At 43.4% G+C, this 15,944-nt stretch overlaps 1 protein-coding gene across 12 annotated transcripts in view; it reads right to left on the bottom strand.

The window, feature by feature from the left end:
* The window catches only part of CSMD2 (CUB and Sushi multiple domains 2), a 492,929-nt gene that overhangs the window by 138,972 nt on the left and 338,013 nt on the right, over nucleotides 1–15,944 (bottom strand). For 11 of the 12 annotated variants that reach the window (XM_082233181.1, XM_082233177.1, XM_082233183.1 and 8 more), the window contains 4 exons: nucleotides 10,840–11,166; nucleotides 7,169–7,363; nucleotides 1,615–1,753; nucleotides 870–1,057 (listed from right to left, as the gene is read on the bottom strand). In XM_082233181.1, coding sequence (XP_082089307.1) covers nucleotides 870–1,057; nucleotides 1,615–1,753; nucleotides 7,169–7,363; nucleotides 10,840–11,166 — 849 coding nt within the window. The remainder of the gene's footprint in view (nucleotides 1–869; nucleotides 1,058–1,614; nucleotides 1,754–7,168; nucleotides 7,364–10,839; nucleotides 11,167–15,944) is intronic. The other variant, XM_082233182.1, reaches the window with a different exon arrangement.

Raw genomic sequence — 15,944 nt, 5'->3', positions numbered from 1 at the left:
ATAATTGTGAATTTTATTTGCTGCAATTCCTGCATTTCAGGGGGTTGACCTAAATGACTCTTGGGGTCCCTACCAGTTTTAAAACTCTATTATCATATTTGTTGGGTTGAATTCTGCTCCAGAAGCAAACATTGGAAATTTCATTCTTTCATTTCTGTTTCTGCCAAAATTCTCCAACATCTTTAGATATAGGTTTATATATAAAGCTGTCCTGACATTTCATTTCAAGTTTCTGCAAAATGTTTCTCTTGTTTGTTGGGGAGTGTTGAAACTTAAATCAAAGAGGGGAGCCAGCTAGTGAGAGATGGATCGTTCCTGATGTAAATTTGAGCAGGACAGATTATTTTTGTGAGATGCTTACTTGACATCCTCAAAATAATATAGACTGAATCTGGTTTGGAATCAGTTTTCCCCAGCCTGGAACTCACCAGATATTATGAACTACAGCTTCCCATCATCCCAGCTGACATGGCCAATGGTCAGGGATGATGGGAATTGTAGTCCAAAAAAGAAAAAAAAGGAGGGCATCTGGCTAAGGAAGACTGATCTAGAAAACTATGATGAAGGATGATATCATCACCACATGACTGGACCCAGGAGCCAAAGAATCTACAAAATATTACCTGGAAGCCTCCATCACACTCTCATTTCCATTCAGCACTAAGTCCCCACCCTACACCAAGCTTCATTTCTGAGTCCCCCATATACAGGCTGTGACTGACACTAAAGAATTTCAAGGTCTTCTAACATTTGGTATCAATAGTGCAAACCAAGCAAAGAAGATGAAGGGGGGAGCATACTCCAGACAGCTAAAAGGAATAATTTTATGACACTGGTGAGGGCGTAATTGCCTGCATTTCCTGACTTACTTTCATAGCGGATTTGAAAGCCGACATCAGAGTGGCTCTTGTCAGTTGTGAAGAGGAGGTAAAGGAAGTTGCTGGTGCTAATGAGGAACTGGGGGACCTGAGTGCCGTCATAGACGCCTATCAAGGGTGACGAGTAGGACTTGCCATCGCGCACTTCCAGTGTGTCATAATTCACCTCCGTTTTAAATCTGCAATGGGGCGAGAGAACTGCCTGTAAAAACAACAACTCCCTGCATCCCCATTTGCCCGTCCCTTTCTTTTAAACCAGGGCTGCAGAATATTTTTCAGCTGATGGAGCCTCGTGAGCCGCTTTCTGGGGCCTGTGTGCCAGTAGGGGCAAGGGCCAAAGACGAAAGTGGGAGGACCCACAGATACAAATCCTGTACAATAGGCTGCATTCCAACCCCACAAAAGGCAGGTGTTCACCCACCCACCCACCCCATACCAGGCTTGATCCCTGGCATCTCCAGGTTGGGCAGCGAAAGAAACCCATTTGAAATGCCAGAGAACCACTGTCTGCCAGTGTAGACAAGACTGACCTAAATGGAACTATGGTCTGACTTGGTATAAGGAAGCTTTGTATGTTCTTAAAGGGGTGAAAGTTCATTTGAAACAGAACATTCCAAGGATCTCAAGCTTGCCACAGTTCTCATGTATCTGGCAACCACACTGTTTTAGTTTATTCTAAAATTTATTTTTGCATTTTGAAAGTGATTTGGTTGGAATAAATCATAATAGCACTCACCTGTCAAATGTAATTTTGATAGGGTATCCTGGTTGAGCTTCTATGACCCACGCGCAGTTCAGAGAATCCTTGTAGAATCCAGGCCAGCCAGGAGACAAGATCATTCCACTTGGAGAGGTCAGATGGCCACCACATGGAGCTGTCCGCATGTGGGGAGGGGAGCAAAAATGCAAATGTTAGGCCGATAGATAAGTGCCAGCCGCACACCCACCTTTATGCCCCTCCTCCACCTCACAGTAGGCTCCCAATAACCGCTATTCACTTTCAACCCCAAATGCCCAGAACAGCCCCACATTTTCATATACCATCATACCAAAGGGGATTCTGGAGAGGAAAAGTGGTGGCTGTCAACAGGCCGCCTCTCAGAATAACCTTGGCAGAAGTAAGGCCACACCTTGAGAATTGCTTAAATTCTCCCTTACAATTGCATGGCCTGCAATGGTGCAGTAAAATGGGACAGCATTTTAGCCCTCTCCAACCACACATTATATACAAAACTACACCAAAGTCATTTAGTTTGAATTGTTCTGAAGAGGAGGGACATTCTGCTGGATCAACTTCTTACCCCACATCTGACAAGCTGTATTTCTTCCAAAGTTTCCCCTTTCATGCTTGTGTTAAGGGACAGGGACCCATCCTCATCTGATCTTCCTAACACTTCAGAAGAAGGGTAACCCTTATACAAGTATCTGGTTAAACATGTGGGGGCTTAATATGGGGGGCATTCAAGACTCACCCCCAATGTCCCCCAGTGTCACTCCATATGCAAAGATCAGAAGTGGAGTTGGCAAACAGGGATGCTGGAGGTGGGCCACCCCATTTTAAGCTCACGTTAAATCTTCAGTATTGGGTTACGACAGAAAAACCTTAAAACAGTAATAGAGCAATCCAAACTCTCTTTGTGCCAGGTTGGTTTGTGCATGGATTGAGCAGAAGTGTCGATCCACCAGGGCAGAGCTCTCCCTTTCATTTGCCAAATGGAGCATTCCAGGCATAGGGAGAAGGCAATCCATTGGATCTTGAGTTGACCCCACTCCTGTCACATGATGACATCAGTTATGGTTGTTGTACTAGCTCCAGATGGCGCTCCCTCCCCCTGCCTTCTGCCCCCATCTGGCATGGTTAGCAGAACTGCAGATATGTTATAGGTTAATCTTTGAGTGGTTCCTGGGTCTACTGATTCACACTTTATTTACCAAGCTACATGGATCAAAACTCTCCAGTGGCTCAGGACTGGAGACCTGGTGCCCTCTAGATGTCCCATTTGCTCTAGTAAGCATTGGCAATGGTGAAGGATGATGGGAGTTGTAGTCCAGAAGCACCTGGAGGGCACTAGATTGTTGCTCCTGCTTTAACTATTCTGTCAGGAATGGAACGTGGAAGACAGAAGTGCCTGGTGTGCTCTGGTCCATGGGGTCACAAAGAGTCGGAAACGACTAAATGACAACAACAGGAATGGAACAATTGGAAAGGCAGCACCTCTGCCACATAGTGAGCCCACAAAAGGATGCTTCTCTTCCCAATATAAGAAAACAGGAAGCAGCTGTACACTGAGCCAGACCATGGGTCCATTGAGTTCATTACTATCTGTGCTGAGTGTCAGAGAGTTTTCCAGGGTTTCAGAAAGGGAACATTCCTTGTTCTACCTGCAGAGAGGCAGTGAGGTGTACATGTGAAGGATTTAGGAAATATCCCTATAAGAATGTTCATATAGTTTCAGAGAAGCGTGATGTAGTGGTTAGTGTGTCAGATGAGGACCTGGGAGACCAGGGTTCAAATCCCCACTTGACCATGAAGCTGATGGGTGGTCCTGGGGCAGTCACTGCCTCTCAGACTAGCCTGCCTCACACGGCTATTGTGGTGTCTAAATGAGGAGAGGGAGAACCATACATGCAACCTTGATCTCTTTGAAGAAGAATGTGGGATACAGATGACTAAATAAATCAACAAATAAATAGCCACATTCATAGCTCTTCCCCATATTAAGGACATAGGAAACTGTCTTATCCTAAGCCAGACTCTTGGCCCATCTAGCTCAGAACTGTCTGCACTGACTGGCAGCAGCTTTCCAGGGTTTCAGCCAATAGGTCTCTCTCCCAGACCTGCCTGGAGATACCAGAGATCACAGCTGGGAACTCCTGCATGCAAAGTTAGTCTTTCCCCAAAGGCAGAAACCTATAAACTTTGAGGTGGGCCCACCTAAGTGATTTTTGTGAAACCTCACCAGAGACATTTCAGTAATCTTAACATTTTGGCTGATCTTGATTTTTCTCTTGATGAGGACAGTCCAAATGAAATTTAAATTTTATTGGCTGGTGGGATGTGCATGGAATCAGATGCCTAGAATATCTATGAGGGGTGGGGAATCACTCATCTTATTGAAGCTCCTCTAGCCTCTACTGAAATTCCCAGATGGGTGGTGTAAGGAACAGCTTCCAAATTCTATACAGGTTTCCTTTTAGCTTTTGTAGAAACCCGGGATAATTTTTGGTGGCTACGCTATCCTCTCTCCCGACGGAATCTCAATCAACCTTGCTGGTTCTTTCTGCTGATTTTTTTATTCAAATGTCAAACAGCACTTTAAATATTCTAGACAGACTTCTCCCCTCTTACTTAATTAAAAAAAGGAAGCTAATTAGGACTCACATTTAATTGAGCTCACACTGGAGGGCGAGTCAAAGGCGAGTCAACGAGATGGGCGATAAAGGAGTACACGTTAATATTGGTGGGGTTATCAAAGCTTCCCAGAGATGAAAAGCAGTTTTAATTTTTTCGAAATATATTATTCATTTCCCCCCACCACTTAAAGAGAAAGTGAGGAGGTAGGTGTATGCAATATTATAGCAAAGGCAGTGATGGGAGGAGGGGGAGTGAAAATTCACATTAAGTGAATTAAAGTAATTAAAATGAGTAAACAAATAAAGCCACAGGCATTTTCTGACAGTATTGATGGTATTCTGGAATAGAAATGAAAGAGAAGAGAGCAAAACAACAAATTCCGTCATTCCAGTAACTGGATGAGAACTACCTCCTCTCTGGCAAGCTATCACAGTATGACCCACTGATGCAGTTCATCATCTGAGACCTCAGATAATTGCTTGGCGCTTCCTGGCATTCCAAAATGTGGAGGGTGGAGCATGTCTACTTCATCCTGCCAAATGGTAGGGCCGGCTCTGTTCTCATTAAATCAGGCATGGGCAACATGGGGACCTCCTGATGTTGCTGGACCACAACTGCCCTAATCCCCAACCACAAACCATGCTGGCTGGGGCTGATGGGTGTCTGGAGGACCATGGGTATAAGGTGCACTAATTATGTAGAAAGGTTAAAGCAGCTTACAGCTAAGCAAGGGTTAAATGCAGGAAAGTTTCTGTGTTTCTAAAATGTGTGCTAATGGGCAGCAACACAGATGGTTTTGGTGGGCCTTTGTAGTACTTTTTTTTTTTTTTTTTGCTCCTGTTGCACCCCCTTTAGTTATTGACTTGTTCTGGTACTATGGAGCAAGGACAGATCCCTCCATGCATCAGGGTATGGTTCCTAATGAGCCTCCCACACTTTGTGATGTTGCCCATTGACATTAAAGACTCGGAGAACCAATTACTAGAATTATTTCTCAAGAATTTGGCACATCTGTATTCAAACGATTGCAAAGATATCATGCACTGGCATCTTTCTCAGAGAATAAAGGGCAGGCGAAAGCCTTTAAATTTGTAACAAGTTATTTTCATTTCACTTGGTTTTTCCTGTAACAGAAAATGTTAAGGCTCACAGAGCAGCTTGCCGGAGCAGGGATATGTTCTATCAGAGACTTTAATTTGCTATCACTTTAACGGCTCTTTCTTTCTTTCTTTCCTAAATTGTATGCCTGCAATGCAGAGTGATGGATCACAAGATATCTAACTTCAACATGCCAAAAGCTATAAGCTTCAGATATGTCCTAAGGCCATTGATAAGCTTCAGATCCATCCCTTGAACAAATCCCTGAAAACTTTACTCTGGGAGCGGCAGCCATGTACATCCAGACACTGAGGGTTGTATCCAATGTCCCTCCTACTCAGAGTAGACCCACTGAAATGAATGAACATGAATAAGTTAGGTCTATTAATTTTGACACTCTGTGTGTTGGTGTGAATATCAAGCTCTGGAATAGTGCACAACTATTCTTAAAGGGCCAGAAGGTAAACACTCTTACTCAATTAACCAGAAAGATAAGAAAAGGGTACATTCACCCCAACAGTTTATTAATGTGAAGACTAAGGCTTTCTGTATATTACCACTGCAAAGTTTGCACTGTGGACCAGGAATGGAGCTTTCCTATGCTGCCCTCTAAAGTGTGGATGGGGCTCTTTTAGCTGCATAAGGAGCTACACTCAGAGAAGGAATTCACTATTACTATATAGGATGTTCTGCGTTAGAATATCCAACGTGCAATTTTCAAAGATGGATTAGATATTGGTGATTGCCAGCTAATTACACCAAACTTGCTGCATCTGCCTCCATTTTGGCCTATCTCTGCCCCCGTGTCAACCTTTTGTGACTGCTAAAAGGTAAAGGTAAAGGGACCCCTGACCATTAGGTCCAGTCATGACTGACTCTGGGGTTGAGGCGCTCATCTCACTTTATTGGCCGAGGGAGCCGGCGTACAGCTTCCGGGTCATGTGGCCAGCATGACTAAGCCGCTTCTGGCGAACCAGAGAAGTACACGGAAACACTGTTTGCCTTCCCGCCGGAGCGGTACCTATTTATCTACTTGGACTTTGACATGCTTTCGAACTGCTAGGTTGGCAGGAGAAGGGACCGAGCAATGGGAGCTCACCCTGTTGCTGGGATTTGAACCGCCGACCTTTCGATCTGCAAGTCCTAGGCTTTGTGGTTTAATCCACAGTGCCACCTGTGTCCCATTGTGACTGCTAGGCCTCTGCAATTGTTAGCCATCTCAAGTGGGCCCTGAGGGTAGAAAGTCTGAGGACACCTGTACTGCTGTCATTTTCTACTGATCCATCTTTGGGAATGGCTAAATTTCCTTGTTTCCTTGTGGCAAGGAGCTGCATAGCTCCGTTTCTGTCATATGAAGTAAACACATCTGTTCTGGAGATAGTCTCACAGCCTTCCCACTTAGAATTTGCTATAAATAGAGATGTCTGTTTTCTTTTATAGTTTTCTGTTCCCACTTCCATATGCCTCTTACAATTTGTTTTACTCATTTGCTGCATGAAGGGGGTGGGAATCACATGCATGGGTGCATTTAAAATAAATCCATATTTTAAATGCAATTTCTCCCAAAATACACATTTCCAAATGTATCTTCTTCTCAATGTACACATTTTTATACACCTTTTATTTCAAAAGACACATTTTGAGTTGCATTTTGAAAAGGCTTTTGAGCAAAATAAAACACTTGGGAAGTGTGAACGCCATCAGAGAAACAAGTTCAAATCCACACCCAGGTGAGTCTGTACTGGAAGAGGCAAATGTCAAACTCCTCCAGGCCCCCAATCAAGTACCCCAATCTGTACCCCAATCAAGAACATGGCATGCCAGTTTGGCAGCTCACCTTCACATCTCAGCACGGAGTTGTCCCACACCACGTTGCCTTCCTTCAAGACGCAGGTGATGGTCTCCGAGCCATGTGTCCTGATGAATCCCTCATCACACAGGAAGGACACTGAACTGCCAAGCTGCAGACTGTCACCGAAACGCTTGCCGTTAACGGGTACACCCGGGTCAGGGCACTCGTTGTGTCTGAAGGCTGGAAGGAAGCAACAAGATGGCAGATGAACAAAAGCATTTCCCTTCCGGTGGAAGTGCAAATAACCAACAGCTTATAGGCAGTCTATATTCATGGATCTTTCTGCAGTAACAAACCAGTCTGTAATCCTGGAGCCAATACTAGCTCTTCTGGCCACTGAAAGAGACTTACATCCCATCCTTGTTCGCAAGGAGCTGCTAGCTGTGCTGCTGGCTACAGCCAGACTCGAAATCGCCAAACAGTGAAAGTCTGCATTAGGTTCATCTAGGATGGTTTGAGAGGGTGTGGGATGCTGCCTTGTCTGAGTGTTTAACCCACCAAACAAGAGTTCTAAGAGGGGTGGTAAATCAAGACCATTTTGGTGTTGTAGGGTTTCTGTTTACAGTGGTACCTCAGAAGTCGAAAGCCTTGCAAGTTGAATGTTTTGGCTCCCGAACGCCGCAAACCCGGAAGTGAGTGTTCCGGTTTGCGAACGTTCTTTGGAACCCAAACGTCTGACGCGGGTTCCATGGCTTCTGATTGAGTGCAGGAGATTCTTGCCGCACGTGGTTTCTGAACATTTTGGAAGTCAAATGGACTTCTGGAATGGATTCTGTTTGACTTCCAAGGTACTACTGTATATGCTTTATAAATTAAAATAGAAGGCTGCATCACACATGCTTCTATGTGGCAAGGCTACCTTATCAATATTTGACTCTTTCTTCCAAAATGTCCTTTTGTTGAATCTAGGCTCCCATCAGCCCTGAATATTGGCCATGGGAATATTGGTCAGCTGATGGGAGTTCAAAACAACTGGAAGGTACTGGGTTAGCCACATCTGTGTTAACTGAATGGTTTTCAGGGGCAGCCCCATGCAGAGTTTGTTACAGTCATCTAATCTGAGAATAATTCCAGAAAATGACCCCTGTGACACAGCTCAAACAGCAAACTACATTCACATTTTCTGTATGTTTTGGATGGAGATGTGCAGGCCCAACCCTCCTCCCTAGTAAATTTTACTGGGCTTAGTATAGCTTTGCTGACTTCCCTGAAAAATTCAGACTTTTCATCTGGCTTCCTATGTACAGTCGTACCTAGGTTCTCAAATGGAATCAGTTCCGAAAGGCCATTCAACTTCCAAAAACGTTTGAAAACCAAGGAGTGGCTTCCAGTTGGCTGCAGGGGCTTTCTGCACTCAGTTGGAACCCGTGGAACCCGTGTCGGATGTTTGGCTTCCAAAAAAGTTTCACAAACCAGAACACCCACTTCCCGGTTTGTGGTGTTTGGAAGCCAAAACATCTCAATCACAAGGGGTTCGAGAACCAAGGTATGACTGTAGATGCTTAGGAAACTGACTTTGGTGCTGGGAATTGTAGTTCTGTGAGGGACACACTGCAGTCCCAATTAACAGAGACTGCCTATGCACCATACATTTAAAGAACATATAAAAATGTATAGTGCATATACATCCTCTGTTAATACATTACCAAACTATTTCTCCACCTCTTTAAATTTGCAGCAGCAACTGCTTTGCTGACTAACATCCAGAGAGCAACCGCTCAATCCATGATGTGACCCAGAATAACCCCTCTGTTCCCAGTGGGGTGAACAAATTCCACATCCACACTTCTAAACATTAGGCATTAAGCCCCTGGCAACCTCCCCCCACAAAAAAACCCAACAGGTTAGGTGACTTTGATGAACCTGTCCCCTAATCTAGCCCAGCAAATTATTTTTAATAATAGCCAGTTTGCAGTTGCCAACCAGAAATACCATTAATTTTGCAGAGCTGTTAACCACTGTTATAACAAAGGTCGTTCATCACTCCTGCCAAGCCAATGTAATCGTGTTCTTTAGAAAATTATAGGAGAGCGTGTGAGAGCACATTGCTATGGGAAGCTGGCATTCATGGCTCAAATTTAAGAGGACCCAAAAATATTTCCTGCTCTGTTATTCTATGCAACAAAGTTTATCCTTTCATTTATGCAGTGCTTGGCGGTTCTGAGGGTATACTCAAAGCAAGCACAGTACATTGGGGCCATGTTAATTCAAACAGTAATATTAGGGGCACTAAATAAATAAGCAATGAATATCCTGGGTCTCCAGAAGTGAAAAATCACATATTTGCAGACTGCTGCTAAATATCCTTGAATAAAGCGACAGGTTTCCAAACATTTATGGATCCACACACAAAAATGAAGAAAAAGAAGAAAGGAAGCTGAGGTCACACCCACAACACACATTTAAAGCAACCTGAAGCCACTTTAAGCAGCCACAGCATCCCCACAAGATTTTTTGGGGGGAGCTGTAGTTTGTTAAGAGTGCAACCCACTGAAGCAATCGCAATCAAGAGAATTAATATGGATAGACAGTGGGCAACCTACAGAGACTTGTTGGACCTTTCAGGAAGTGAACCCAGACTGAAATCAATGGAAGATTTAAGGAACCACATTATAGATTGGTTACAGTATCACCAGTTACCAGTACATGATATGTTTAAACAAGATAAGAAAAATGGGTTTTGGGGCCAAAACTCACAATTTGAAAGAGAGTTATTACAGAATAAGGATACATTACTCTCTAAAATGTATAAATTATTATTGGAATGGGAAACAAAGGACGAACTAGTTAAAGCATCAATGACACACAGGGCAATGGACATAGGGCATAACATAGATCTTTGGGAGAAACTTAGGAAGAATGATTTGAAATTTACTGCATACTATACACTGAAAGAGAAATAAATGAAAATGATTCATAGATGGTATTTAACCCCAAGCAGACTGGCTAAGATGCATAAAGTAGAATCAGATTTGTGTTGGAAGTATAAAGAAATGGTGGGAACTTTTTTTTCATATGTGGTGGGCATGTAAAAAAGTTAAAGAATATTGGGAAATGATTTCTAATGAGATGAAAAAAATATGTTTAAAACAACTTTCCCAAAAAGAGCGGATACATTTCTGTTAGGAATAGTTCAGACAGAGGTTCCCAGGTGCCAGAAAAACTTATTTATGTATGCAACAACGGTAGCCCGGGTTTTGTTAGCCCAAAAATGGAAAGTGAGGGAGGTCCCAGGTAAAGATATTTGGCAATTTAAGATGATAGAATATGCGAAATTAGCTGGTCCAACATATAGAATAAGAGAGCAAAAAGAACATGTATTTAAAGAGGAGTGGAAAACTGAGTATATGGAAAATAATTGTGCATAGTTGAAAATGCTGGTAGCATTAAGGTAAATTCAACAGTATAAAAACACTTGAGTGATGTAAGATTGGAGACCCTGAATAAAATGGTTATAGTAAAATATGCAGGAATGGTGGATAAGGAAGGGGAAGTTGGTCACTGCATGTATGGTTCTATGTACGATATTTATTTTGAGATGTAAAATTGAAAACTTAATAAAAACAATTTAAAAAACCCAAAGGCTGCAACCCTGAATAAAGGGGGGGGGAGAAGACCCTTCAGTCCACGCAACATGGACATGTTTGCCCACTTACTGGTAAATGTGATATTGAAGCCTCGCTTTTCGGTGGAGTGGTCAGTCTGAAATTCCAGCCTGGCGACATGGCCACTGCTGGTCAGAGAAGATGGCAGCTGACTCCCAGAGAATGTTCCCAAGACAGGCGATTCAGCTGTCCCGCCATCCTTGATAGCCAGGAAGTCAAACTGGGGCTCCACGTCAAAATCATTAAAGGCCAAATGGATCCGGCTTTCAGGTTTTGCAATGATTAACCAAACGCAGTGCAGGCTGCTGCCATATTCCTCCGGGTAGTTTGGAGAGAGAACGATGCCAGATGACGTGGTGAAGTTGAAGAAGCAGGAAACTGCAACGAAAGAGTGCAAGTGAAGGTTGGTGTCAGTTAGGCATTGGCAAATCTGTCAATTTCAGTTTCTTGAAGTTTTCCATTCTTAATTTCAGTTCTCCACATTTCCACATTGGTTTGAGATTTTTTGGAAAAAATGTCCTGCTGTGAAAATTCATCAGCATTTTAGTATGAGTTTGTCCTACGATGCATGCATTTGTAGGCAATTTCTCCTGCTGTGGAAATCTCAAAAAAATTCCTCTAATGCAATTAATTTTTGTATTTTTTGATAATATATGCATTTTACTGCACACCTTACCCTAGTTCATGCATTCTGGTACGAATCACTTGGCTGGAGGACAGCACTGCAAAATTAGGAGGGTGGCTTTTGAATGATGGGTGTGTTTTTTTAGTTCATGTATTGTTTTAGAAAGTGCACTTTAACAAATCCCCCCACCCCTTTCCTAATGTCAGGCAAGCCATAATGCATCAAACTGGTTTGACTTTTTGTTTTTTAATTTATAATATTTTTTAGTTGCCCTTTATCTAAAGATCTCAGAGTTTTGTACAAAAGTGTAAATAGAAACCAATTCAAGTTCCAATTTTAAACCAGGAAAACACCTGTAACAAAATATAAGGGGGGGGGGACCAAATGTAAAATGGAAGCAACCAAAGCACAAATTGAAACAAACAAAAAATATTTAGGAAGGTATTAATATTGCACTGAAAACCTTGGAGTGGTGGTGCCAGCATAAATACTCAGGAAAGGGATTCCAAAGCTGGGGAGCCATAGCTAAAAATACCCTCTGCCTTGCAGAAACAGAAGGCAGCTCAGCTAAACAGGTGACAGACTTCTGAACGTGAGATTTTGGGGAGGGGAGAAAGAGGGGGAGTCATGCAAACTAATAATCTCTCAGTATTACAAAGGCAATACAAGGAAAGGGGGAAAGAAAGGGGGGACAGAAGAAAATTAGCTGCCTCTGCATCAACGCAATAAGCAGCTTAGAAATTAAATATAAAATAAAATAAAATGAAGGAAAACGTGGCAATATTATTATTCACTTATCCTCTCTCTCTCTTATGTACCTCATTAGCTATGCTGCTAAAATTCTGTCTTGCAGCTGGGTCTTAAAAATATATATAAATAAAGTTATAACGTGTGTGTGAGAGAGAGAAAGAGAGAGACAGAGAGAGAGAGAGAAAGAACAAGAACGAGAACCTTTCATGTTCTGGGCCAAGTTCAAAGTGCTGTTTTTGACTTATTGAGCCTTTTGTGGCTCAGGACCCCAATACCCCAATGACTCCCCATTTGAATGGAGCCAGATGCTGTAATCTCCATCTGAGGCTCTTCTTCATGTGTCCCCTCCTTGAGAGGTCTGGAGGGTGGACAACAAGAAAACAGGCTTTTTCAGAGGTGGTTCCCCATTTGTGGTATGCTCTTCCCAGGGAAGCTCACCTGGTGCCATCATTACATAGCTTTAGATGCCCAGCAAAAACATTTATTTTTTCACCAGGCCTTTTGCTACTAATTATCTATAGACTCCTTTAGTGGGTGGGATGTTTAAACCTGCCTTTTTCCTTTTTTAAAAAAGGCCTTTCAGATTTTTTTTTGTTTTCCTTTTATGTCATTTTAATGTATTGTTTACATATCGTAAGCTGTTTGGGAACCCATGCTGTGGTTCTGATAAAAACCATCTTCTGCCAGGGGAGCAACAGATAAATGGCCTGGGAAGGCTGGAAGATGGTTAGAGACCTTTTCCTTCCAACCCCATCCAGAGGAGGAGGGCAAGGTAGCTGGAGATTGAAACAAAAGAAACATATATCTTTATCAATATCTTTTTTGAAGAGGGCAGTCTGGGAGAGGGGCAGATGACAGGGTTCAGGGGCAGTGTCCTTAAGTTAACAGCATCAGGCAATGCAGGACTACATCTCTCTCTCTCTCTCTCTCTCTGTGTGTGTGTGTGTGTGTGTTTGATGTGTGGCAGTGCATTTAACTGCCAGTTGTAGTACTAAGTTGTGATGCTACCTTAGCTCATAGGAACATGCAAGCTTCCTTGACAGAGCCAGTAGGAATGGGTGAATCTGTCAGTTTTGGGTTCTCTCGGTTTCTCATTTTTCCTATCTTCAGTTATCCACACTTTGACATCATCTTTCAATTTTTTTAAAAAAAGTCTTCTTATGCATATGTTTGTATGCAATTTCACCTATTCTTACATATAGTAAGTATGTAACAGCGTTGCCATGCTGCAGTTTTCGTAGCTGTCAACAGGTGGTGCTGCTGTAAACTATGGCGTGACAACAAACTGAGCTCTCAGAGCTGCTGGGTTATTTCAGCAGTGTTGGAGAGTGAGGAGGGACAGCCGGGGTGACTGAGTGAATGGGCAGTCCAGGCTGGCAAACTGGTTGCCCAGGTAAGCGGTTAGGGTAGGTGGCCCCAGGAAAGCCACAGAGGAGCAGTCAGGACAGACTGAAGCAGCTCCCCAACATCTGTCCTGCACTGCTGCTGCTACTGCTGCCCTCCTCACACCTACTGTCAGTCGAGCTGTAAGGGGACAGGAGGTGGTTCAGACAAGCTGTAAATATTGTGGGCAGTGGCAGTGGCTCTGCACAGTTTCACATGGAGTGTTTCTCAGGCTTAGCTGTGGATGGTGTGGATTGAACTTGGGAACATCTGCATGCAGTCCCTTCCTAAGGACACTGTCTCATACTGAATCAAACCACTGCATGCAGTCCCTTCCTAAGGACACTGTCTCATACTGAATCAAACCATCTGGATCAGAACTATCTATACTAACTGGTGGCAGCTCTTCAGGGTTTTCCTCAGTCCTTCCTGGGAATGTTGGGGATTGAACACAATACCTTTTGCAAATGAAGCAGATGTTCTACCACTGAGCCACAGCCTCTTCCCCTGGCGTAACCATTCTGCACACAGTCAACTCTCCGCTTACATAGGGATTACATTCCAGGGATAGCACATGAAGCCAAAATTGTGTATAGTCAAATTACACTGCACCTCTACCTCTGAATGCTCTTTCAAGGTACTGAACACTCTCCCTGCACCTGCAAATGCTCTCCCAAGGTGAGTGCAGTGGCAGGTGGGATTGCTGTTGTCCCCTCCCCCAGGATGCCAGCCCCCTTTTTATTTTTATGTTTTTCAGCCAAGTAAGTAAAGCTGAATTTGCACAAGTTAAATGTGTGTAAGTTGTGAGTCAACTGTATTTGTCAATAAGCTCAAAATGCCACAAGCCTCCACTGACCTCCTTCCAAAGGAAATTAATATCAGGTAAGCATGACATCCCTGGAACACCTCCCTGCTTAAATTGGGGCAAGCAGAACTCAAAAGTCACCCAATGCATGAGGCCTAATTGCAGTGTCTCCAAAAAAGTTTGTGGGGGGCATATATGCATCTTCAGTCATTAATTATTTCCTTGCCAGTGCATTCTACACATCACTGTAGACAGCACACAGGTGTGGGTGGAAATGCTTCACACAAGTCATCGGAAAACAGTGGAAAGGAGGAGCATTGCACACTATGGAAGTGGTGTGCAGAAACTGCCACTTGGAGGCTGTTTCCCACAGGAATCTGGTTGTCTGCTGTGGGAACAGGATGCTGAACTAAATGAGCTCCTGGCCTAATTCAGCAGCCCCTTCTTATATACTAAGCAACGGGTGAACCACAGAATCCCAACTCACAACCTGCAGACTTTTGAAGCACTACAGAGCAACTATTTGCCACCCTGCCCGTCATCCTCTCCCTTTATGAGTAGACCAGGGGCCTGAGCTAACCAGGTGTGAAGCCAGATGCTGGAAAAGTAAAGGCAATTAAGGAAAACGTTTAAAGCACAACAATGTCCAGAGGGATTCCCCCTCCCCCCACATTTCAGCTGACAGGGTCCATTTGCTTCCCATAGCAAGTAGGCTGTTTAATTGGTACTGTCTACTGCTTGCCCAACACATTACTGATTTAATAGTGCCCCCACCAACACCACATACACAACCAAACTGGCTTGCGACGCTTCACCTCCTACTCCTGGATACCCTCTGGACCCGCCCCTCCCCCCTTCCACCTAGTATGTAAAACCTTTTCATGTTAATTGCTGGCCAGAAAGAAAGGTTCATCATGCATGTTTTCCCAAACACAGAACTGTATTATTATTTATACCGTTGCTTTTCCACCTTCCCACACCCCTCACCAAAGGTTATGATGCCATGATTATGTTTTTTAAACTGTAAGGGCTTCTGCTGGTCTAGCCATTTTCTGAAATGAGAGAGGAAATGGGAAGCAGTTCTATTACAAGGACAAAAGAACTTGGTGATGCAATTAAGTCATGGGTGAAAAATCTTTTTCAGCCCGAGGGCCAGATTCCCTGATAGTCAACCTTCAAGAAGCCACATTCCAGTGATGGGCAGGGCCAGATGCAAAAGTTGGGCAGAGCAATAGATGCACCTCCCATTTTTGTACTATAGGCTACATTCCAAAATATGTTAATACAACAGGGCTTTTCCAAACTCCTTGCTTTACCCAAAGTTTGTTTCCAACTGTCACTTTGTTCCCTCCGTGTCACTTTCTGCTTCTTCTTCTCAAACCTCTATTGTTGTTTTCAATGACCACCTCTTTTTCTCCCAGTATCCCTCCACTCCAGTTTACTCAAACCTCTGACACTGTTTAAAACAACCACTTTTTTCAGTTTTCCTCCCTTCTCACTGAACTCAAATGCTTCCCTCTTCCTTTCCTCAACTGTCACATGTGAAAGAGATAGGTATGTAGATCCTTCAAATATTTTGTAGTACCTTCCTAG

The sequence above is a fragment of the Podarcis vaucheri genome (assembly GCF_965113315.1).
Source record: "Podarcis vaucheri genome assembly, chromosome: 7".
Taxonomy (NCBI): domain Eukaryota; kingdom Metazoa; phylum Chordata; class Lepidosauria; order Squamata; family Lacertidae; genus Podarcis; species Podarcis vaucheri.
This window is presented reverse-complemented; position numbering and strand designations above follow the sequence as displayed.